This window comes from Macrotis lagotis, chromosome X (assembly GCF_037893015.1).
Source record: "Macrotis lagotis isolate mMagLag1 chromosome X, bilby.v1.9.chrom.fasta, whole genome shotgun sequence".
Classification (NCBI taxonomy): Eukaryota; Metazoa; Chordata; class Mammalia; order Peramelemorphia; family Peramelidae; genus Macrotis; species Macrotis lagotis.
The window spans coordinates 463,559,158-463,583,900 of NC_133666.1; the positions used below are offsets into that span (position 1 = coordinate 463,559,158).

The 24,743-nt window shown below is 36.2% G+C and overlaps 1 protein-coding gene across 8 annotated transcripts in view; it reads right to left on the minus strand.

The window, feature by feature from the left end:
* L3MBTL4 (L3MBTL histone methyl-lysine binding protein 4) overlaps window positions 1–24,743 on the minus strand; it is a 546,540-nt gene that overhangs the window by 209,851 nt on the left and 311,946 nt on the right. For all 8 annotated transcript variants that reach the window (XM_074202633.1, XM_074202631.1, XM_074202627.1 and 5 more), the window contains one exon: window positions 9,986–10,088. In XM_074202633.1, the coding sequence (XP_074058734.1) occupies window positions 9,986–10,088 (103 nt within the window). The remainder of the gene's footprint in view (window positions 1–9,985; window positions 10,089–24,743) is intronic.

Here is a 24,743-nt window from a genome sequence, read left to right on the forward strand (position 1 = left end):
CATTTTTCAAATAACATTTTTGCAAATAAATGGAAGTTAATTTTTAAATTAATAGAATATGGTATTTAATTCCCTATAATATTCTTTAATTTCTATTACATTATTTATTAAGTGGCATAAGTTTTATTTTTCTTAATCATCTAAACAGTATTTTCAAATGAAATTTAAAACTCTTTCCAAGTATTTAAATCAAAATCTAAATTTATTCTTGAATATACAAAGGCAACGGAGTCCATTAATTTCAAAGATATGCCCTGGTAAATGGAATTTCCCAAAGCTTTAAATTAAATATCAAACTGTATTAAGCAATAGGTTTTTCTTGCTTCTAAACAGGAAATAATTTCTTGATCTTAGATCTATTATTCATAATTGAAAATAATGTAGAAGATTAAATAGTTTTGTCTTTCTGTTATCTCAAGAACACAAATTTCCAAGTTATACCAAGTCCTAAATCTTTCCTTGTAGTGGTTGAAAAGGAGTTTTAGATAACTTGGTGATAATGTCATTTACTATTTCTCAGGACAGATGCTAACATAATAAACTTTCACAAGGTCATGAATTAAGCAGAAAATAGAACTTTAAAAGGTAGACTAAAAGAGCAATGAGGTCCTTAATCACTTCAGTATTTCTAACTTTGGTGCCTGAATACAAAAGTCCTCCTGATATGTCTAAACATATGCTAGGCAAGATGAACATCTGTTTAGTAAAAACACTTCTCTCAGACCTGGAGTACTGGAGAATTTTGAGTTTCTTTGTATTGCCCTGCTCTGAAAGGAGAAGAATTAGAGTCAATTGAATTGGCAATTTTAAGGCTTAATATACAGAAGATCTTCCTAAATAAAACATTCCAACAATAGAATGAATTTCTGGAACTCAGCAAGCTTGTCACTGGAGGGATCTGAGCAGAAGCTGAACCCTTTTCTCTTTATCCCCACATTCATTCAGTTACCAAACCCTGAGAATTCTACCTTGAAATCTGACTGCATTTCTATATCATTAATCCTGAGATGACTTAGGCCCTCATCTCATCTCAACTAAGATTACTACCAACAGTCGGTTTCCTTGTGTCTACCCCTTACTCTTTGAGTAATTTTTGTCATCTTCTGATCCAATCATGTGAATACACTCCTGGAAAAACCTACTATGGTTCTACATAGCCAAGCAAATCAAGGATATATCTGCTCCTGATATTCAAGACCGTCTTCTACATAGCCATCATTTCAAGTCTTAACCTTTCTATTGCCCTTCATGAATTGTACATTTTCCATAAGCTGCCCAGAGGATACAGTTCTGGTGCAGGAGTTAGAAAGAGTTCAAATATGGCCTCAGAAGGTTATTAGTTCTATGACTCCCTGGCAGATAATTTAATTTCTATATCTCTAGACTCCACTGTAAAATTAAAATAAAAATGGCACCTATCTCCCAGGATTATTTAGAAAATAAAATGCTAAGAATAAAATATTATTTGTAGAATGCTTTTTAAAAAATATATTATTCATCAGCTAATAAATTACATAATATGAACTAAGAATCAATCACTGTATTAAGTTCTTTATTATTATTATTATTATTATTATTATTATTATCTCATTGAATCCTCTCAACAACCCTCAAAACTATGTGCTATTATTAGCTCCATTTTACAGATAAGAAAACAAGGCAAACAGGAAGTGACTTGCCAGCAAGTGTGGAGGCTATATTTGAACTTGAATTTTCCTGATTCCAAGTTCTGTTGCCTATCTATCAAAATGCCTTTGCTTTTGTCCGTAAGTCCTAATTCAATCAACCAACAAGCTTTTATAAAACAATTACTAGGTATTAGACACTATTCTAGTCACTGGGGTTACAAACAAAAAGAATAATATCTCTATTAACAAGATGCTTACATTTAGAGCAACCTCAGTTTTGCATCTATCATTGTGAACTCTGTGATGTACCATTTCTGGCTGATCTCTGACCATTAATAGTTGCTGTGGGCAAAGCTTGGTATTTTCCTATAAAAGCAGTTAAAACAGTAGTTATATTTCTTTTCACATCTCCACCTTCAATCAATAGATGTTCTTTCTCTATGGGTATCCTCTGAGGATAGACATGAATTGGCTATGTCTCGGTTGCACTAAGGTGAAAGGATCCACATAAATAACACTCAGCTTTACTGGTAGATAATATAATTTCTATTTATGAATACTACTTGCTACTTGCTAGATCAGTTTTTACTATAAGTTTGGGGAAAATGGTTCTAATTTTAATCATAGTCCTAGTATAAAAATAAATGTGTATTTTGTAGTCCTAATAGTTTCATTTCATTAAAAATTTTCTGTTCACAAATACACCTACTTCATTTTTATCAGTGCAAATGCTTTCAAATAAAATGTAAATTGTTTGATAATTGTGTGCCAAATGTTTTAGTTTCATACAGAGAATAACTGACCTAATTCCATTCAAATAATGATTAATGCAGATCCTACATGAATCCAACAAGGCTATTCACATTACTGTTAACACCTTTATTACTTTAATCAAGGTTACAAAGAAACTTGTCTGAAATTCATCAATAAAGACTTTCAAAGAAGGCATGTGATATAAATTAATGATGCTTCTAATACCAATATCCTGTTTTCTCAATATCTTAGCTATCCTATCAGTTGTATGAAATAAGAAACTGACAAGTAACATTTTCTCCCATCATTTCTATTTTTTGGTCTGTACTTTCAGGATTCCCAATGACTAATGTCCCTTGATAAGTTTAATATGCCTTCATTGCCTTTTTGGAAAATTTCATCCTATTTAAAAAAAACAAACAAAATGGACTTTGTTCATATCTTAGTGCATTGCTTCAAACCCAACCCTCACTGAAATTTCATACTACTCACTAGTACACTGGGAAAAAGAATTAAGATTCCACACTTAGCAGTTAAAGGACTTCAGAAACAAGTTCAAGTTCAAATGATGATAACAGGAAGCTAGTCATTAGCCTCCCCCCCCCCAAAAAAAAGGAGAATCAGAGCATTCAGATCCACCTGAGAGAAAGAAGAGATGATAACAGGATACTTTCCAGTCTTGCCAGGATACAGTGGCAAATTCATCAAGGAATCCATGACTAAGTGTGCCCCCAAACAAATGGTGGATTGCACTAAAAATTTCCTCTTGCATACATACAATGTGTAGACTTCTCTTGATTTCTCACCCTGCTGTGCTCCTTTGGACTATTCTATCATGGCCTAGAAACCTCTTCATTCTGCAAGATCATTTTACCCTTGTAATTCATCCTATCACTCTGCCTCTGAGGTTTCTCCCTCTATCTAATGGAGGCTGGAGGGATCCACCCAGAACCTGAACTTGAAGGTAAGTGCCCAGGTCAGCTGTCTCTTCATTACCTATCTAGCTTCTCTGAACTTCTCCATCATGACACCCCTACCCTTTACTCTCCTCTCCTTTTCAGCTTCCTTCTGAGTGTTGTCTTGAGAAGAAGGACTGTTATTTGTCTTTCTTTATATTCCCAAAATTTACTAAAATACTCTACCCTAACTTCCCTACTGACTTCTGATCTTGAATCTCCAATTCTCAGGAATCTGAAACTGGATGTCCAGTAGACATTTTGAAACTATTTTTCTTTATTTAATTTTATTAAAATTAAATTTTATTTTATTAAAATTAAATTAAATTTATTTATTTTAATTTATTTAATTTAAATTTGTTTAATTTATGGAATAAAATAATCATTTCCATAATATAGTATAATAAAAAAGATGATTGTACATGAAACTAAAAATCTGTTCTATACAACTTGCTATTCCTTTTAAATATAGAATCAAGCCATCATGTAATTTTTTCTTCCCCCACCCTAAAGATGGCTACCATTAGACATTATTTCTATGTATACATATATATATATATAACATATATATATGTATATATATATGTAAAATCATTCTATTTATCAATTCTTTCTCTGGATGCAAATAGCATCTTCTTTCAGATATCCTTTGTAGTTAATTTGAGTATTTAAAATAGTCAAAATGCCTTAACTCTCAAAGTTAGTCTTAGAACAATATTGCTATTACTTATATATAACACTCTCCTGGCTCTGCTCATTTCACCCTTCATTATTTTGTGCAAGTCTATCCAAGTTTTCTAAAATCGCTGAGCTCATTCCTTATAGTACAGTAATATTTCATTATGATCATATACTACAGTTGGTTTATCCATTTCCCAGTTGATAGGCATACCCCAAATTTCTGGGGATACCACAAAGAAAGCTGTTGTAAATCTTTTTTAGAACATATAGATTGGTTTCCTTTTCCCCTAATCATTTTTGGAAAATAACTGTGGTAGTGGTAGTGCTGGATATAGGCTGTTGAATAATTCTTGGGGCATAATTTCAGATTGCTTTCCATAGACATTTTAAATTAAATTTGTCTAAAATAGAACTCATTATAGTTTCCCCTTAAACTCTCTCCTCCTCCTTCTCCCTTCCCTATTACTACAGAGGATACCGCCATCTTCCCAGTTCCTTGTGCTCTGAACTTAGGAGTCATCCTGAACTTTCTCATTATCTCTGCCCCTCTCATATCCAAGCTGTTGCCAAGGTTCTGTCACATCTTGAATCTCTTTTGATAATCCCATAACTCTAGTGCAAGCCTCCATCACCTCGTCTTGATTACTGTAATAGATTGCTGGTGGGTCTGCCTATCTCAAGTTTCTCCCCACTATAATCAATCTAAAGTGATTTTCCTAAAGCATAGATTTGACTATGCAAATCACCCACCTACTGAATAAACTCCAGGGTTTCCCTATCACCTGCAGGATCAAATATAAACTCCTCTACTTGGTTGGCATTCAAAAACCTTCATAATCTAGCCACCTCCTATGTTTTATTCATTCCTATACTTTACTACCACAATGTACTTTTTGAGCTAGTGACAATGACCTCCTGGCTGTTCCATGTATCTCTAGGTTTCTGGTATTGTTCTGGCCTTCCCTTGCTTCCTTAAAATTCCAATTCAAATTCTATCTTAAACAGGAAGCTCTATCTTCCCAATTCCTCTCAATTGTAGTACTTTCTCTCTGTTAATTATTTCCTATTTACCCATATATGATTGGTTCGGAAATAGCTGACTGTTACACAATAGGCACATAAATGTTTATTAAATGACATGTACCAAAAAAAACTGTTCAGAAAGAAATCTGATATTGTGATTTCATCTGATGGTATATAAATTATTCTTGGAGGACTAAGTTTCATCATCTATTTTCTTAGACCTTCTTTGATTTTTCAACCATCATTATTTGTTGATTATTAAGCATTTAACTTCATTTTAGTGATATTTTTATTTCTATTGCTGTAGTCATGTATATTATTTTCTTCTGTTTATTTGGCTTTGTGTTCATATATATCTTTATATGATTCTCTGAACTCCCCATTTCATCATTTCTTACTATATAATAATAGTAAATTGCATTCATATATCATGGTATTTTATTAATGTTGACCCACTTTTGTCTCTGGTTCTTTTCTACTACAGAGTCTAGCTAAGAATATTTTGTCCTATATTAAACTTTCATTTCAGTCTTTGAACTCTCTGCCCAGGAGTGGGATAAATTAGGGGTAAATAGGTATAGACAGCTTGTCTAATCACTTTTATTATATGATTTCAAACAGTCCAAATAGATAAATTCACAACTCCACTGAAAGACAGCACATCAATGTACCAGTATTCTCATGGTTAACATGTATATGTTCTAATTTTCATTATCTTTTCTAAATTGCAAGATATAAGGTGACACTTTTCAGAATTTGTTTTAATTTGTATTTCTCCTACTCTTAAGGATTTGCCATATGATTTCACAAAGTTATTTATAATTTGTAATTCTTCTTTTGAAAATGTTTATAACTTTTATTTTTCTATTGAGTAACAGCATTTAGTTTGCAAGTTTGTATTCATTTGCTATGCATTTTAGATAGTGGACTTTTTATTTGATAAATACTATGCCTTTATCAATTCTCTTCTAATTCAGTTTTTGCTTATTTTATTCAGGCAAAAGCTTTTTTTTCATTTTAAACAGTTATAACTGCTTTTATCTTTTATGAGGCCCTCTATTTTTTGTATATTTAAGAATTTTTCCAGTAGTTAAAGCTGCAAAAGATCTTATTTTCTTCCACATTTTTTAATGATAAAACTTTTTGATATTCAGGTTGAATATTCATTTTTGACTTACTGGGTTTATGGAGTTTAAAAAACTGGTAAATACCTAATTTCTACCAGATTACTTTCTAGTTTTCCTTGTACTTTTTGCTAAAAAAGAGGTGCTCTGTCCAATAATTTATACTGTTAGACTGATTACACACTAGGAAATTACAATACATTTTTCTGTTCTGCTTCTCTATTTCTATAACCAGTATCTAAATAATTATGATGATTATTGCTAGGTGGGGCAGTCAACAAAGTAAAAGTAAGTGCTGGACCTGCAATTAAGAAAAATTGAGTTCAAATTTGACCTCTGATACTAGCTCAATGAACCTGGGCAGTTAACAATCTTTTAAAAAATATATTTTATTTTTATCATTTTATTTATTTATATAATATATATATACATATTTATAGAATAAAACAATCATTTACATAATAGTCTTATAAAAAGATGATAGACAATGTTCTTTTTAAATGCAGAAATGTAGAAAATATCCCGTAAATTTCTTTTTTCTTTTTTCTTCTCTCCTATCTCAATCCAGAGATGACTAAATTACAGAGATAACTAACTTAATATTTTAGGATCCCATAAATCAGCTAGTCCACCAGAAAGCACATTCAAAAAGCATAAATATTAAGACTCTAAGGTTACTTCCATGCCACCAAGAGGTCTACTACATTAAATAAGCAATTTATTTATATGGCATATTGGGCATTGCCTCACTTCCCTCAATTGTAAAAAGGGGATAATAATAGGACCTCTCTCATAAAGTTATTATGAGGACTGAATGAGATAATATTTGAAAAGTGCTTAGTACAGTACATTGCATATTTTGTTTTAGTTTGGTTATTTTCAGTAATGTCTTACTCTTCATGAACCCTTTTGAGAAGTTCCTGGCAAAGATATTAGAATGCTTTGGCATTTCCTTCTCTAGTTCATTTTAAAGATGAAGAAACTGAAACAGACTTAAATGACTTGCTCAGGATCACCCAGCTAATAAGTGTCTGAGGCCAAATCTGAATTTAAGAAGATGAATCTTCCTGACTCCTGGCACTCTATCCACTGTGCCCACTAGCTGCCCCTGTTCCCTTCTCCTTCACTACTGCTATGTAACACATTTTGACATTTGAGAAATGTCAAGCACCTTAAATTAATATTTCCCATCATTTCCCCTGAAATTCTAGATCTTTTGTTCTTCCAAAGCTATTTTAATATTATATCAACTTCTAGATATTACCTGCTTGGTTAACATGGTTGGCATAACATTTATTATAAAGGAATTTTAGTAGTATTGACATTTCAATGTTGGGCAGAATTCAATCAGAAGTGGTAAATATCTCATTTAAATACCTTATTTTTAAGACATACTGCTTCATTCTTTTCTAAGAATAAATACTCAATGTGGAATCAATGATTTTTAAAATATACACACACACATATTCTTTACTTTCAAACCTCTCAGTCCCTAAAAATATTTTATAGAAGGGTAGCTGAAAGAAATTTTAGACATTTCAAAAATGTTATGATTTTCAAAATGTAGGAATGCACTTTATAGGACTGGAGGTGGCAGACAGTTAAGAGGGAGACTTGGGTTAGAAGACCTAACTAGTGTAATAGTTTTTCCTGGGAATCTGGAGGTGGGAGTGAACTCTTCTAATTTCATCAGTATAAGATTTTTGGGTGAGGAAATACCTTTCACTAATTCAAATAAGGAACTGTCCAGTGATTGATAACCAGCATGTGATCTAAAATAATTTTGGGGTTTATTTGACATTTATGTATCAGAGGTGGGAACCCAAGTCTTTCTAACTAAACTGACTTGAAAGCAGTTTGGAAATCCTTATTTCTTTGATTCCTATCTCTTTCCCTCTGCCCTCTACCCTTGCTATCATTGAAAGAAAATATACTCCAAAAACATGGCAAATTTCTAAATAAAATATTTATACTATTTACAATATAAAAACAAACATGAATTTCAAACAGACATGTCAAAAAGTAAATATGGCACATCAATATATATATAGGGTTTTTGGGATACATAAAATCATGACTAAAATAATCAAAAGCAATATGAAAACACAAGTCAGAGATTATAGATACAAAATGAAATATCTTTAGCCCTGACAATCATTGCAGAATTATATCTTGATTTTATTTTTGTTTTTAAATATACAAATGAAGGGTTTAGCTAAGTAACTGATATTCTGAGGATAATCACCTATGGTATACATAAACAGAACTAGCAGTTTTCAAAAAAGTAATATATGAAAAACATTTAAATCAGATAACTCCAGGAGAGCAACTATGAGCTTCACTGTAAATACCACAAACTGCTACTTGAAATGAGTAAATGATTAAAACAAGGGAAATAAAGACAGGCTTACAGAACTAATTTATAATAAGTCAACTTGCAATTAACAGGAATTCCCAAGAAATTCTTTCCCCTATCTTGGCTGTATAATGTTATTAGAATTAGAAATTATGAATGTTTTAATGTTCCTCTCCCTTAATAATGAATGTTTGCAGCATTTCCCTTTCTTAATTTCACTTCAATATTAAAAAAAAATCTGTAAGCTAGTAAGCACATGTACTCCTTTCACCTATACTAATTATAATATCTCTACAATTAGTTACCTGAGTCAAAACCTGGTAGCCAAGCTTCTGAAGATGAACTGCACCCCCAACTAGGATGGTTAATATTATGAGATTGATACTTCATCTAAGCTGCATTCAAAGACTATCACAGAGCACAATATATAAGTTTAATCTTCAAAACTCCATCACTTCCATCCCACCAAGAATCAGAAGTCCATTGCACTAAATAAGTAATTTATTTATATGGCAACTTGGATATGATCAGGCTTAGTAATTCCTGAGAATGTGAGCTCTAGATATCTTCCCTTTTAAATGACATGTTTTCCATCATAAACAATGGGGTCAAATTCATAACCAACTGCTCAGGGATAACTTCTCTTAGGATAAGAAACTGATGGTTTATTTAAGCAACCGTTTCCCTGTTTCAGACATTTGTATAAACTTCTTTGTAAGTTAATCAACTTCATATCTATGAACCTGGAGATTATTTAAAACAGAATGTCTGAATCACCTGTATGAATAACCTGACATTTTCTTTCCCAGTTTACAGAATTCCCAGGAGTAAGAAGAAAGAGGCAGATTGGAATTAGTTCATTTGTTTGCATATTCATTTCTGTGTTTTATTCTTTTGGAAAATTGAGAGTGGCAATATTTTTGTGATTTATTCTTTTCTGACAGTTCTCCTACTACCATCCACATACGTAAGAGACAGAGAGAAATATAGTTGAGAGACAAAAGTAGCAACAGAAGTTGGAGGTGCAGAGGGCAATAAAGCTTTGTGGATCCTCCAGGGAGAAGACACATGGGTATCAAAGGAAATAAGAAGATCTGAAGGCAGAACAATGGGCTGAAAGCATAGTCTAGTTGGCATGAAGTCTTTCAGGTAAAAGGGCAGAGAGTTATGTGGAATACTAGAAAGAATAAAGATTCGAGGGAAAGAAAACCTGAGAAAGGGCAGAGAATTCTAGGAGGTTATGGGAAGGAGAAGGAAAGAGAAGGAAGGCCATCTGTAAAAGTGGGTATGAGGAGCACAAAATTTCCAAGTTTTTTGAAGAACAGGGAGATCAAAAATACCTGATATGGGATTGGCTTCAGACCTTTCTAAATTTATCTTAAGTCAAGAGTTAGTATTAATCTGGATGGATAACTGAACTTATAACAGAACTTACTCAAAATTAATTTTTTTTAAAAAAGGTACCTGTGATGTCCCATGTAGCTAGGACCTCTGATGTGGCCCACTCCTCTGCATCCTGGAGTGGGACAAACACCTTGGCCTGGAGCAGTTTTCTCAAAATTTTCTCCTTTGAAAAAAAAAATAATAATAATATGCATACATATTTTTAAAAATAAACTTTGAGTAAAGAATACAGGAAAGAATAGAATAGGTAAATTATATCAACAATTCAGATTTTATCTTCTATAAAATGTGTATCACCAACATCATGATCATCATCATGAAAGCTCTTATCAAGGATTGATTTGCATTTGTTTCAGTAAGGAATGAGTAGAGTAATCTTCATTCTTAAGGGCAGAATAAAAGATAAGACCTTCAAGACCTGAGCTAGATGACACAGCAGTAACTGAATAATAGGCATTAATGAAATATATAAATTCATCTTTCATAAAGCTCTATAGATGATCTGTGTAAGTCAAAGATTAGGCACAGTCATTCTCCTACTCAAGAAGATTTAGTAGCTCCCCACTGTTTTAGGTCCAAAAGGTCCACTATGATCCTCCATTTTAGTATAGTCCACAAGCTAAGAATGGATTTTGCATTAAAAAAAAAAGTTTTATTAAATTTAAAAATGTGCAGAACATTCTTAACAGCAGGTCACAGCAACACAGGTAGAGGGTTAAATATAGTCAACTTCCAGGCCTATAGGATAAAATACAAACTCAACATTCTGGCTCTAACCTACCTTTCAAGCATCTTATGCCAAATTATTCAGTTTCATTCATCCTTCATCTAACCAATCTAGACTACATTTGAGCAGGCCATTCTCCATGTCTGAACTCCCACCTCCTTACACGTGGCTTTCAGAATCCTCATCTTCCTTCAAAGTTTAGCTCCGCATCACCTTCTCCAGGTAGTCTTCTCAGAGTTTTCTAGTTAACAGTGTTCTTTTGATTCTTAAATGTTCTTAGAGAATTTTATTTGTGTTGTTACTTTGTTTAAATCTTTCTGAGAATGCATCAGAACATCCAACCCATAGTAGAATGTGGTCATTCTAAAAGCTAAGGACTTGCCTTTGTACAGTCAACCAAACACTGAAACTTTCACACAATAGGGACTAATAAGATATACTGAACTGAACTGAAAAACATAAAACATAACACAATAGGCCTGTGCTATTGCCTCATGTCAGTCATCTCTGCTACCTGAAAGGCTGAGGCTGGTAAATCTTGACTTCAAGCTTCTGAGTTATAGTGGGCTAAGATGACTAAGTGTTCTTACTAGGCATTGGTTGTTGAGCCCAGGGAGTAGAGGGCCACCAGATTTCCTAGAGGAGAACTAACCTAGGTCATATATGGAGCTGAATCTTACGTCAATAAGTAGCATTACTGAAGTCCAACTTAGGCAAGAAAAGGTGACAATCTTAAAATAAATGAACAAATAAGTAAATAAATTGAGTCTGAGAAAGGAACATATTTTCTTTATCCCCTTTCATGGAGCAATATCAGCAAAAAACAAACAATTAACTAAGCAGATAATTTAACTGAGACGGTGTTAAATGTATAAATTAATTTAAGTACAATAGTAATTTTTATTATATTTGTCTAACTATAATAGATATATGAGGAAAGAAACTATTTGTATCCAGAGAAAGAATTCAAAAATATAACTATGTCTAAAAAAAATTTTACACACACACACACACACACACACACACGCAAACTCACACACATTTGTGCCATTGGTGGCCATCTCTAGAGTGGGAGAAGAAGAAAGAAAAAAGGGAAAGAATGAAAATATTGTTAACTTTATAAAACATTTAAAAGGCATAGTAAGTTGTACAAAATATATATATATGCAGTTTCATGTGCAATAATCTTTTTATTATACTATATTATAGAACTGCTTGTTTTATTGCATAAATTAAAAATAAATAAATGTTAAAAAAGAAAAAATTAATTAAGCAGGGAGTGTTGTTGTTCAGTCATAACTGACTCTCAGGATCCTGTATGGGATTTTCCTGGCGAGGACTGGTGTGATTTGTCATTTCCTTTAATTTAAGGTATTTACCTGGAGTTACATAGCTAGTGAGTGTTCTTCCTGATTCTAAACCCCAAACTCCTATCCACTGAGCCACTTAGCTACCTAGAGTCTAGCAATTGTAAAAGAAAGATAGCTAGGTGGTTCAGATCGGGCTCAAATGGGCTGTAGATACTTTCTAGCTATTGTGACACTGGGGATGTTATTTAACCTCTATTTGCTTCATTTTCCTCAACTGTAAAACAAGGCTAATAATAGCAAAAGGTTGTTGTGAGGATCAAATAAGTGAATACTTGTGAAGTACTTAGCACTATATATTTATTCTGTTATTCCCTCCAAAATATGAAGCAGATGAATGAACAAGATAAGGAAACAGTGGGTACAATGTCTCCAAGGAAGGAGATGGAATCTCACATATAGGGAATAGAATGTCAGTATAGTTCTATGGTTTGGAATAGAAAGACTAGAGCCAGACTAGTAAAGAGATAATAAGATGGTCAAAGAGATAAGCTTGTATTTTAACCTAGAGGCAACTGGGAACTTCTTTATCAGGGAATAATATTATTAGATGTGTGCTCTAGGAATATCCATTTGGAAGCAGTAAGAAAATGAATTAGTGACTAGATTCAGAGAGATTAATTAAGAGCCTATTGCAATAGTCTAGACAAAAGATGGCCAGAGCCCTGTCAGGTGATGATAGAACAAATGGAAAAGAGGAGAGCTTCATTGGATCTGCTTGCCAAACTTTCTTTAAACAAGCTTTTTTTCCCTAGCATCTACAAGTAGCAGCTCTTTTTGTGGTGGTAAAGGACTGGAAATCAAGAACTGGCCAAGGCAGTTCTAGGTGGCAAAGTAGAAAGAGCACCAGCCCCAGAGTCAGGAGGACCTGAGTTCAAATAGGGCTTCAGGCACTTGATAATTGCCTCGCTGTGTGACCTTGAGTAAGTCACTTAACTTCACTGCCTTAAATAAATGAATTTTTTTTTAAAAAAGAGGACGGGCTGAATAAATTGTAGTATATTATAACACTACTGTATTATGAGAAATGATGAAGGGGTTGATTTCAGAATAATCTGAAAGACTCATATGAACCAATGCAAAGTGGAAGTGAGCAGAACCAGAAGAAAACTACAAAAAAGAAAGAGCAATAAGAGTAAAGATGGTCAACTGTGATGAATACAATGATCTGAGACAATTCCAAATAACTCACAAAGAAAATTGCTATCCATCTCCAAAGAAAATGAATGAACTCTGAGTGCAGATTAAAGAAGAACTTCTTGCTTGTTTTTATTGCAACAAGGATAATTTTGCAATTTTTGCATGATTTCATAAGAATAATTATTATCATATTGCTTGCGTTATCAATGGATGGGAGTAGGGATAGAGGGAGGAAGAGAATTTGGAACTCAATTTTTTTTAAAGAAATGCCAAACAAAAAATATCAGTTTAGTAAAAAGAAAAAAAATCTTTCATTTTCCTTTCATTTCCTTCCACACTTGCTGTTTTATGAGAGGATATTCCTCATAATCTCTATTTTCTCTGTATGATTTTACAAACAAGCTCATATTCTAAACTGGTACTGCCCTTGGCTGCCATCCCTCTCCAGCTGGCAAGACATTCAAGCAATTTCTGGCTGAAACAATGTTTAGGTTCTTTTGAAGCAGTTCTCATCACCAAAGGTCAACTGATAGACATACATTCATTTCTTTCTTTTTTTTCTTTTCTATATAAACCTTTATTAAATTAAATTAAGGAGCAAATTATTTTACACCATACAAATCCAGTCCCAATTGACTGAAATACAAAATATTTCTCCATTTGGCTAAGCCAACATTGATTTTTTTTTAAGAAAGATTTCAATTATTTTGAGTTTACAATTTTCCCCTTAATCTTGCTTTCCTCCCCCCACCCCCCACAAAAGCCAATCTGTTAGTCTATACATTGTTTCCAAGGTATACATTGATCTAAGTTGAATGTGATGAGAGATAAATCCTATCCTTAAGGAAAAAAAATAAAGTATAAGAGATAGTAAAATTACATAATAAGATAATGGTTTTTTTTAAAAAAAATTAAAGGTAATAGTCTTTGGTCTTTGTTCAAACTCCACAATTCTTTCTCTGGATACAGATGGTATTCTCCACTGCATATAGCTCAAAATTGTCCCTGATTGTTGCACTGATGAGATAAGCAGTCCATCAAGGTTGATCATCACTTGCATGGTTGCTGTTAGGGTGTACAGTGTTTTTGTGGTTCTGCTCATCTTGCTCAGCATCAGTTCATGCAAATATTTCCAGGTTTCCCTGAATTCCCATCCCTACTGGTTTCTAATAGAACAAGTGTTCCATGACATGCATATACCACAATTTGTTAAGTCATTCCCCAATTGAAGGACATTTATTTAATTACCAATTCTTTGCCATCACAAACAGGGCTGCTATGAATATTTTTGTACAAGTTTTTATCCTTTTTCAATAATCTCTTCAGGGTATAGACCCAATTAGTTTTTGCAAGGCTATGGGGTTAAGTGGCTTGCCCAAGGCCACACAGCTAGATAATTAAGTGTCTGAGGCCGGATTTGAACTCAGGTACTCCTGACTCCAGGGCCAGTGCTCTATCCACTGCGCCACCTAGCCGCCCTAGACCCAATAGTATTGCTGGAGCAAAGGTTATGCACATTTTTGCTGCCCTTTGGGCCTAATTCCAAATTGCTCTCCAGAAAGGTTGGATGAGTTCACAGCTCCACCAACAATGTATTAGTGTCCCAGATTTCCCACATCTCTTCCAACATTGATCATTGGCCTTTCTGCTCATATTGGCCAGTCTGAGAAGTGTGAGGTGGTACCTCAGAGATGCTTTAAATTGGAGGGCGGTTAGGTGGCATAGTGGATAGAGCACCAGTCGTGGAATCAGGAGTACCTGAGTTCAAATCCATCCTCAGATACTTAATAATTACCTAGCTATGTGGCCTTGGGCAGGACACTTAACCCCATTTTTGCCTTGCAAAAACAAAAAAAAAAGATGCTTTAATTTGTAGACATGCATTCTTGATCTCATGTGTTTCCATCTTGTCAGCAGATTGCCCCAATATTATTCCCACTTCTCTAATATCTTCAATCTTTCCTTATCTATTGGCCCCAACTTTGCTTCCTCTATCTTCCTTATCTTTAAAATACCCTCACCTGATCCTAGCAACTAGGATTGACTAGCCATCATCCTGTATCTTTTTATCCCCTTGGTAACTAAAGTCCTTGAGAGAGTAGGCAACACTGGGCTTCCGTTTCCTCATCCTCACTGTGTTCCAAACCCTTTGCAATCTTTGTCCTGATTTCAATGTTCCCTCATCAGAGATATTAAATACCAAATCCAATGGTTTTTCTCCCCTCAATTCTTATCCGCCTTGATCTTCCTGCAGTATCTGATCCTGCTGATCATCTCCTCTTGGAGAATGTCTCCTCTTCAGATATTTGTGACACTTCTCTCCTGATCTTCCTCTGTCTAATCACTTCTCAGTTTCTTTTTGCTGACTCTCCACACATATTATATATGCCAACCAAGTGGTCCAAGACTCTTTCTGAACCCTCTTCATTTATTCCTCTATACTCTTTCATTAGGGGAGTCATTTATCATGGGTTCAAAAATTATGTCTTTGTCAACGATTCCCAGATCTATAGACACAATCTATCTTTTCTTTGATTTATAATTGACCTTTTGGGCATCTCAAATCCAACATATCCAAAAACAGAACTCACTATCTTTCCCCAGAAACCTTCCCCTCTTCTCAGTCAAGGGAACTACCATCTTCCCAGTCATACAAGCTCAACCATGTGACTCTTTAACCTCACATAGTCTGTTCTTAAATTCTATCAATTCTGCCTTCCCCAGTATCTCTCATATATGTCCTCTTCTCTCCACTTGCAAAGCCAACACCCTCATCACCTCTTTGCTTTAACTATTTAAAACAGTCTTCTAATATTTTTTTCTGTCTTAAGTCTTTCCTGCTCCTTTTATTCCAATTTACCCTCCATTCAACTGTCAAAGTGATTTTCCTATAGCAAAGATGGCCATGTCAACAATTATTCAATAAGCTACAGTGGCTTCATTTATGCCCATGATCAAAAATAGTGCTCTCATTGGTAATATGAAGAGCCCTCAATATTTCACTCACCCTGTGCACTCAAGAATGTACATAAAATAATATATTTGCAACTCCTTCCACATAACATTTGATTTTCTGTCTTTTTACCTTGGTGCTGGCCCCACATGCCTGGACTGCTTTCCTTGTCACTTTGACTCTTGATTTCTATGTATTCCTGCAATACTCAGCTTTTGGAGGGGGCTTTTTTTAGTCCTGTCCTTGCCCCTAGCTCCTAGTATCATACCCTTGGAGATTATTTTTCATCTAATCTCTGTAGATCATGTAGATTTTCATTTACACAGTCTCCCCTGTTACAATGAGCTACTTGAAGATAAGGACTGGGATGATTTTTTTTGTTTTTGGCTTTCTTTTTGTTCCTCACTTTTTACTTAACACCAGCACCTCATACATAGTCTTGTTGTTGAGTCATATTTAGTCTTATCTTCAAGATCCCAATTGGAATTTTTTTTTTTGCAAGGCAAACGGGGTTAAGTGGCTTGCCCAAGGCCACACAGCTAGGTAATTATTAAGTGTCTGAGACCAGATTTGAACCCAGGTACTCCTGACTCCAGGACCGGTGCTTTATCCACTATGTCACCTAGGTGCCCCTTCCAATTGGAATTTTCTTAACAAAAATAGTGTGGTGCTTTGACATTTACTTCTCCAGCTCATTCTAAAAATGAAGTGAAACAAACTGGGTTAAGTGATGTCCAGGGACACTAGCTCATGTCTTAGGTTCGATTTGAAGAACAGGAAGATGAGGGTTCCAGACTTTAAGTCCTACACTCTACTTACTATACTAACTAGACAACCCACAAATACTTCTCTTCAGTTTTAAAATATAAATTGAAGTTGTCATGAAATATACTTTCTCTGAACATATTTAAAAAACCCAACTCCAACCACTCCTTTATTGTCATTCCAACTGAATCATTATTAGCTGTAATATTCTTCTTTCTTAAGTTTTTATTTAGAGTGAGATAAAGATTGGATGGTGGTTATTGTCCTTCATTATCAAAAAAAAACACAAAATGATATCACTATGCTAGAGACAAGTTACAATATGTCTGATTGCAGCTGATTAGATCAATATAAGCTCAGAATATTCTACCACAAGTTGGGCACAAATAACCCATGTGAACAACTGAGGTGTTCACATCTTAACATTTCCTTTGAGCTGCTTCATTCTGCCTTGCTCATCATAGCCCAAAACCCTCTCTGATGAGGGCATGTCATACTGGATGGTCCTGTGCCAGTGTCTCCCATGATGAACAATCAATTCAAAGATCTTAAGAAAGACCTTCAGGGTGTCCCTGTAGCATTTCTTCTAACCCCCTACCACACCTGTATGGGGTCCTCTGCTCCACTGTTGCTCTCCATGAAATAGTCTATTTGGCATTCAAATAACATGGTAAGGCCTTCATAGTTGTGCTCTCTGAAGTAACATTTGAATGCTTGGCAGTTTAGCTCCAGAAAGGATCACAGTGGCTGGTATCTTCTTCTGCTGGGTGATCTTCAGAATCTTCCTAAGACAATTTAAATAGAAGTTTCTTGACAAGGCACTGGTAGATTTTCCAGGTATCAAGATGAGGTCAACACAAAGTGTCTGTAGACCTTCAGTTTGGTAGTCAGTCTAATAACTCTTCTCTCCCACATTTTCTTTTGGAACTTCCCAAATAGTGAGTTCCCTCTAATAATGCAGATGTCAATCTCATTATCAATATGTACTTCCCTGGAAAGGACATTGTTAAAGTAAGTGAACTTGTCCACAATATTCCAAACTCCTCCATCTGCTGAAACCAATGGTGTGGTGCTAGCTGATGGATCACTTGTGTTTGCTTGATGTTAATTTTTAGATCAAAATTAGCACAAGCAGCAGAAAATTGATCCATACTTTGTTGCATCTCAGCTTCAGAGGCTGTACTGAGTGCACAATCATCTACAAACAGAAGATCATGTACTGACACTCCCTCTATTTTGGTCTTGGCTTCTAGTTTTTTCAGATTGAAGAATTTACCATCAGTGTGGGAGTTGACCTGTGTTCACCTTCAATGAAGGTGTTTGATAACATGGCTGAAAACAGCATACTAAAAATCATGGGAGCAAGGAAACAGCCTTGTCTCTCTCCACTGATGACCAGGAAATCATAAGGGAATTATCCACTATCCAGAACCTGGACAAGCATGAAATTGTTATACAATACTGATGAACTTCTCCAGTCAACCAATTTTTTTACATAATTTGCCATAAACCCTCACAACTGATGGTATCAAAGACCTTGATCAGTTCTCAAATGGTGTATACAGACCTCTGCTCTGATTGCAGCACTTTTCCTGGTCAGGCAGCAAATACTATGTTGTCTGTTCCTCGACCCTTTCATTAGCCACACTGGTTCTCAAGGAGGTAACCATCTCCCAGGTGAAGGATCAGCCTATTGAGGAGGCCTCTGGCAAAAACTTTGTCAGCAATGACTAAGAGAGAAACTACCCTGTGATTATCACAGGACAATCTAATTCCATTACCTTTATATAGATGGACAATGGAGGCATCCTTGAACTCTTGGAAATAACCTCCTCATGCCATATAACCTGGAAAATTTCATTCAGTTTTTGTATGCACAATGGATCCCCCACCTTGTAAAGCTCATCTGAAATAGAAGCAGCACAGGTGCTTTGCCAAATGAAAGACATCATTGCATTCAAGATCTCCAGTTGGAGCTTCAGTAAGGGATGTACTGACTTCAATTTGAGGTAAACAGTTAATGGCTTCTGCATTGATTGATGATGCCCTTCTCTCTAGGATCATGTCCCTATTGTTAATCAATGTGGATCCATCAGAACTGAGTAACTGAGATGCACCATACATCTTTGGTCCATAAAAAGCCTACAGGGCATCAAAAAAGCATTGTGAATAGTTACTATTTCCATATAACTGAATTTCATCTGCCTTCATACTGAGTCAATAATTCTGAATCTCTCTAGGTTTCACTTGTACTTTACTTTTGATAGAATTAAATGCTGCCTTCTTATCCTGCTGGTAACCTGCTGAATTCTCAATTTTTCACTTAGCAGCTTCTGTATTTCCCCATCTTTTTCATCAGACCAAGTTTTGATGGCTCTAAGGATTCTGACCCAGATAAGTAAATAGATTTTTGTCACCAGATCTTTGAAAGCTGCTCATTTTTTTTCTACTTCACTGTTGCCATCTGTATGTTGGTTCAATATTCCTTCCATGTAACCAACAAACTGTTCTCAGTAAGGGAAACACTCTAATCTCTTGACATTAATTCTTCTAGGACTCACTTTGTCTTGTGGCTGTCACTGTGGCTCATTATAAATATTTAGATTGGAAAGACTAAGTCTGTGATCAGTCCAGCATTCTGTGCCATACATTGCCCTTATCACTCTCATAACGCCTACTTCTCCTTATAAGCACATAGCCTATTAGATGTCAATGTTTGCTGCCTTTTGCTGCCTCCAGGAAATTTTATTGCAGTTAAATAAATGGAAGACAGTGTTTGTGATGAGATGCACATGTCTTCAGAAATAGGTGACTATTTGCTACTGCTGCTTCTAACTCCATTCCTCCTAAGAACCCCTTGCTCAGAATTATCTTATCCTCTTTTGGTACATTGATGATAAGGGTCTCCAGGTCTTCCTAAAATTTTTCTTTGACTTCATCAGATTCATCATGGTAGGAGAACAGGCACTTGATGGTGGTGGCATGGTGCTTTACCGCAAGCAGCAATCATATTGTCATGTGATTCCTTTTGGTAGGAATACAGGATTTAATTGCAAAATCTACCACCAGCTTCACAGCACTCCCCTTCACTGAAGCCACATATTTATCTCCAACTTCAATAAGCTGGTCTTCATTTGTCACTCTTGCTTCACTCAAAACAATTAAATGGCTATGTTATCTGCTTGAGTTCTCTTGTAACAAGAGCTATTTATCTTTCAGGCCTATTGGATGATGTGTTATCTATGAGTGTGGGTACAGTCCATATACTTATGGTGAGTATAATCGTGTCTGAAGAAGTTTTTGTATATTTGTTTATTATGACTGCAAGGTAGTCAGACAACTTTTAAAGCACTTTTCTAGCCCCTTCCTCACACCAGAAGATGAGCAGTTCGATCCTTAACAGATAGCCCAGATACTCACGAGGCTGCCAAATCCTACTGCTGCTTCTACTGAGGAGACGACCAATATGGTCGGGGCCACCTGTGTGCAGGATTGTGACTACAGCTCCCTGTATATTTGCATCTATGGCTTCATCACTTGCCTGTTATCACAGAACTTTGAGATAGAAATGGTAATGTGGTTTTGAGTTATGCACAAACTGGAGTTAAGTGATTCAGAGTTGCATGAAGTCATCAGTCTCACTCTCTTTTCCAATGATAAGACAGACAAAAGACAACTGATGATGGCTTGAGATGCAGTGGATGACCTTGGTATCTTTGATGCCTAACCAAGCTCTGAGCACTTCACAGCACCTGCTTCAGTTGCCCTCATGACCATTGGAACAAAATATTCTCATTCATCCATTTCACCAATGGAAGACTTCACATGCTTGGAGCACACACCCTCCCCATCCCCACAATTTACCAAAAGGTTTGAGATGCCCTTCATTACCCTTAAGATTGTTTAGAGTGTTTGCCAAAATGGTTTACCGGGGTGTGGTCACTGAGATGTTACAGCTTTGTGGAGCCACAAGTGAGAGTTAGGTGGTTCAAGTGGACATCAAAGGTGGAAAGCAGTTCTGAAAATGGAGTCAGGAAGACCTAAGTTCAAATCCAGTCTCAAATACTTACTACCTGTGTCAGCATCATTTAACACTATTTGTCTCAGTTTCTCCATTTGAAAAATGAACTGGAGAAGGGAACAGCAAATACTTCATAATCTTTCCTAGGGAAATTACAAATGGGGATGCGTAGTCAGACACAGCTGAAATGACTGAATAACAATAGGTAAATATTTATAAATTATCTCAAAACTATGTGATTCTTAGAATACTCTGCCCCCTTTTCCCATTAATCTGTTACTGAAGAAGTGGAAGAGAGCTCCAGAGGACTTAGCATTATTTTGTATTTTTCTTCCTTTGGTGTTACTTCATATCCCAAGAATTTATTACAGGGGGCGGAGCCAAGATGGCATCATGAAGGGATCCAGTCTTAGGAGCTCTCTGATAAAAACTCATAAACTAAGGACTCTAATTAAACTTTCGAGAAACAGAACCCACAAAGGGAACCAGTGAGGCAGTTCTCCTACTCAAGGTAACCTGGAAAAGAGCAGAAAGGCTCTGCTCGCCAGGGTTGGAGGGGCGGCCCGCTGGAGGGGTGGCCCCCCAGAGCGAAAGAACTTCAGCCTCCTGGAGGCAGCCCCAGGGCCCAGGGAGCCGCGGCTCACAACAGCAGAGGAGTCCCCTGAGCTGTACCCCAGGGAGCACCGGGCACAAAGTGGGGGAACAGCGGGGGACCTCTGCCAGAGCGAGCATGTGGAGCCCAGCCCTTGGAGCACACAGGGAGCAGCTTGGTCTTTCCCCAGCCCTGATCCAGGAAACAGAAGCAGGTGGAACCAGTAAGCAGGAGCCTCCAAGGCATGAGCCCATTGAGATGAGGGAGGGGAGTGAAGAGAGACTGCAGAGTTCTTCTGTCCTCTGCCTCTGGAACAGGACTCTGGGGCTCTGACCACATTCAGATCCTGATCCCAGTCTAGCCCCCCCCCCATAGAACAGCAGGGCCCCCCCACCTCGGCCCCATGGCAGAGAGGGGGGTGCATATGGTCATTCACAGACCAGGAGGGAGGACAGAACCTCACACACTGATACCCTTGTGGGAGTGCCCCAAAAGTTCAAGAAGCACCCCAAAACCAGGCCCAGGCTGGGAAAATGAGCAAGCAGAGAAACAAAAGGAAGACTATTGAAAAATATTTTGCAAATGAGCCCAAGAAGGATCAAAATACTCAGTCTGAAGATGAGGAAGCACAAGCTCCTGCATCTAAAGACTCCAAGAAAAACAGAAATTGGGCTCAGGCTATGACAGAGCTCAAAAAAGACTTTGAAAATCAAATGAGGGAGTTGGAAGAAAAACTGGGAAAAGAAAGGAGAGAGAGATGCAAGAAAAACATGAAAATGAAGTCAGCAGCTTAGTTAAGGAAATCCAAAAAAATGCTGAAGAAAATAGCATGCTAAAAAACAGCTTAGGTCAAATGGATAAAAATTCAAAAAGTTATTGGGGAGAAGAATGCCTTAAAAAGCAAAATTGGACAGATGGAAAAAGAGATAAGAAAACTCTCTGAGGAGAACAAATCCTTCAGACAAAGAATAGAATTCAGGGAGATTGATGAATTTACAAGAAATCAGGAATCAATACTTCAAAACAAAAAAATGTAAAATTAGAAGAAAATGTGAAATATCTCATTGAAAAAACAACTGATATGGAAAACAGACTTAGGAGAGATAATTTGAAAATTATTGGAATACCTGAAAGTCATGATCAGGAATAGAGCCTTGACATCATTTTCAAAGAATTACTACAGGAAAATTGCCCTGATATTCTAGAAGCAGAGGGCAAAATAGAAATGGAGAGAATCCACCGATCCCCCTGAGAACGAGATCCCAAAAAACCAACCCCTAGGAATAATATAGCCAAGTTCCAGAACTCCTAAGTCAAAGAGAAAATATTACAAGCAGCCAGAAGGACACAGTTCAGATATCGTGAAGCTGCAGTCAGGATTACACAGGACTTAGCAGCAACTACATTGGAAGCTCGTAGGGCTTGGAATACAATATACCAGAAGGCAAAAGAGCTTAGAATGCAGCCAAGAATAAACTACCCAGCAAGGCTGAATGGCCTCTTTCAGGGAAAAAGATGGACTTTCAATGAACCAGGGGAATTTCAAATGTTCCTTTTGGAATGGCCAGAGCTGAATGGAAGGTTTGATCTTCAGATACAGGACTCAGGTGAAGCATGGAGATTGGAGGAGAGGGGGAAAATATGAGGGACTTAATGATGTTGAACTGCATGTATTCCTGCATAGAAAAATGACACTGATAATACTCATAGGTAATAAGGTTTTGCATGCCTACCTAGGGTGGACTTTCAAAAACAGAGTCCATTCAAAATCACCAAACATATCCCTTTTCCTAAGGGATGTTCAATGACCCACTATCTTCAATCCACAGATTCGATTAATTGCCAAATCCTATCAATTCTACCTCCATTGCATCTCTTATATATTTCTCCTTTTCAGCACAGTCATCACTCCAATTCAAGCTGTCATCTCCAATATTCTAAATTACTGCAATAGCTTCCCAATTATTTTCCCAGTTTCTAGTAAGTCCCCCTCTACAATCTTTCCTTACTATAGTTGACAAATTTAAATTCCTAAAGGGCAAGTCTGAATATGTCACTCTCCTTAAGAAACCTGAGAACCTTTCTATTTCCTCTAGATCTGAGATTCTTAAACTGGGTCCTGTGAATTTTTCTCTAAAATAAAACGTTCACAATTATATCAACATAACTGGTTTCCTTTGCAACTGTATAGATTTTAATTTATACAAGAAAAAATGTTCTTCTGGGAAGGAGTTCATAGGCTTCACCAGACTGCCAAAGGAATCTAACAGAAAGGAGTTAAGAACCACTGCTCTAGTAAACCACAAATTGCTCTGCTTGGCACTTAATGTCCTTTGCAAGATAGATTCAGACTGTCTTTTCCCATCATATTCCCCTATGTAGTACTACCTAATTGCTGTTTCCTATATAAAATAATTCATCTTCATCCTTATGTCTTTTTTATACTCTTTCCTCCATATCTAAAAGATACTCTCACCTGGAGTCTACCTCCTGGAATTCCTATGTTGTTATTTGCTTCAAAGCACAGTTGATTTTCCCTCATCCCAAGTCTCTTCTAATACTATTGTGGTTTGGTTTTTTTCAGTTGTGTCTGACTCTCTCTCTGCAACACCCTTTGGGATTTTCTTGGCAAAAATACTAGAGTGGTTTATCATTTCCCTCTCCAGATCATTTTACAATTGAGGACACTGAGGAAAACAGGATTAAGTGACTTGCCCAAGAGACACAGCTAGCAGGTATCTGAGGCCAGATTTAGCACTATGATGTCATCTAGCTGCACCACCCCAATTATGGTGAATTTATTTTGTATTTACTTATCTGTGCATGTCTTTCATCCCCCAAATTCACAGGACCTAAGTAGGATCCTATATTTGGAAGAAAAAGGAATCTCAGAAGTCATCTAGTTCAACTCTCTCATTTTACAAATGAGGAAGCTTACACATGACTAGTAAATTAACTGGGGCAGGAATGGAACCAAGTCTTCCTGACACCAAGGCCAGTCCACTATCAAGAATGCTTAGAACTGGTGCTTGCTAAATCCTTGGTGAAATGCATTTCAACATGCTAGAACCTGGGGCAGTTGGTGGTAAAGAGAATATAATGCTAGTTCTGAAGTCAAGAACACTCCTCATCTTCCTGAATTCAAATTCAGTCTCAGATACTTACTAGTTCTGTGACCCTAGTCAATTCACTTAATCCTGTTTAACTCAGTTTTTTCATTTGTAAAATGAACTAGAGAAGGAAATGGCAAATC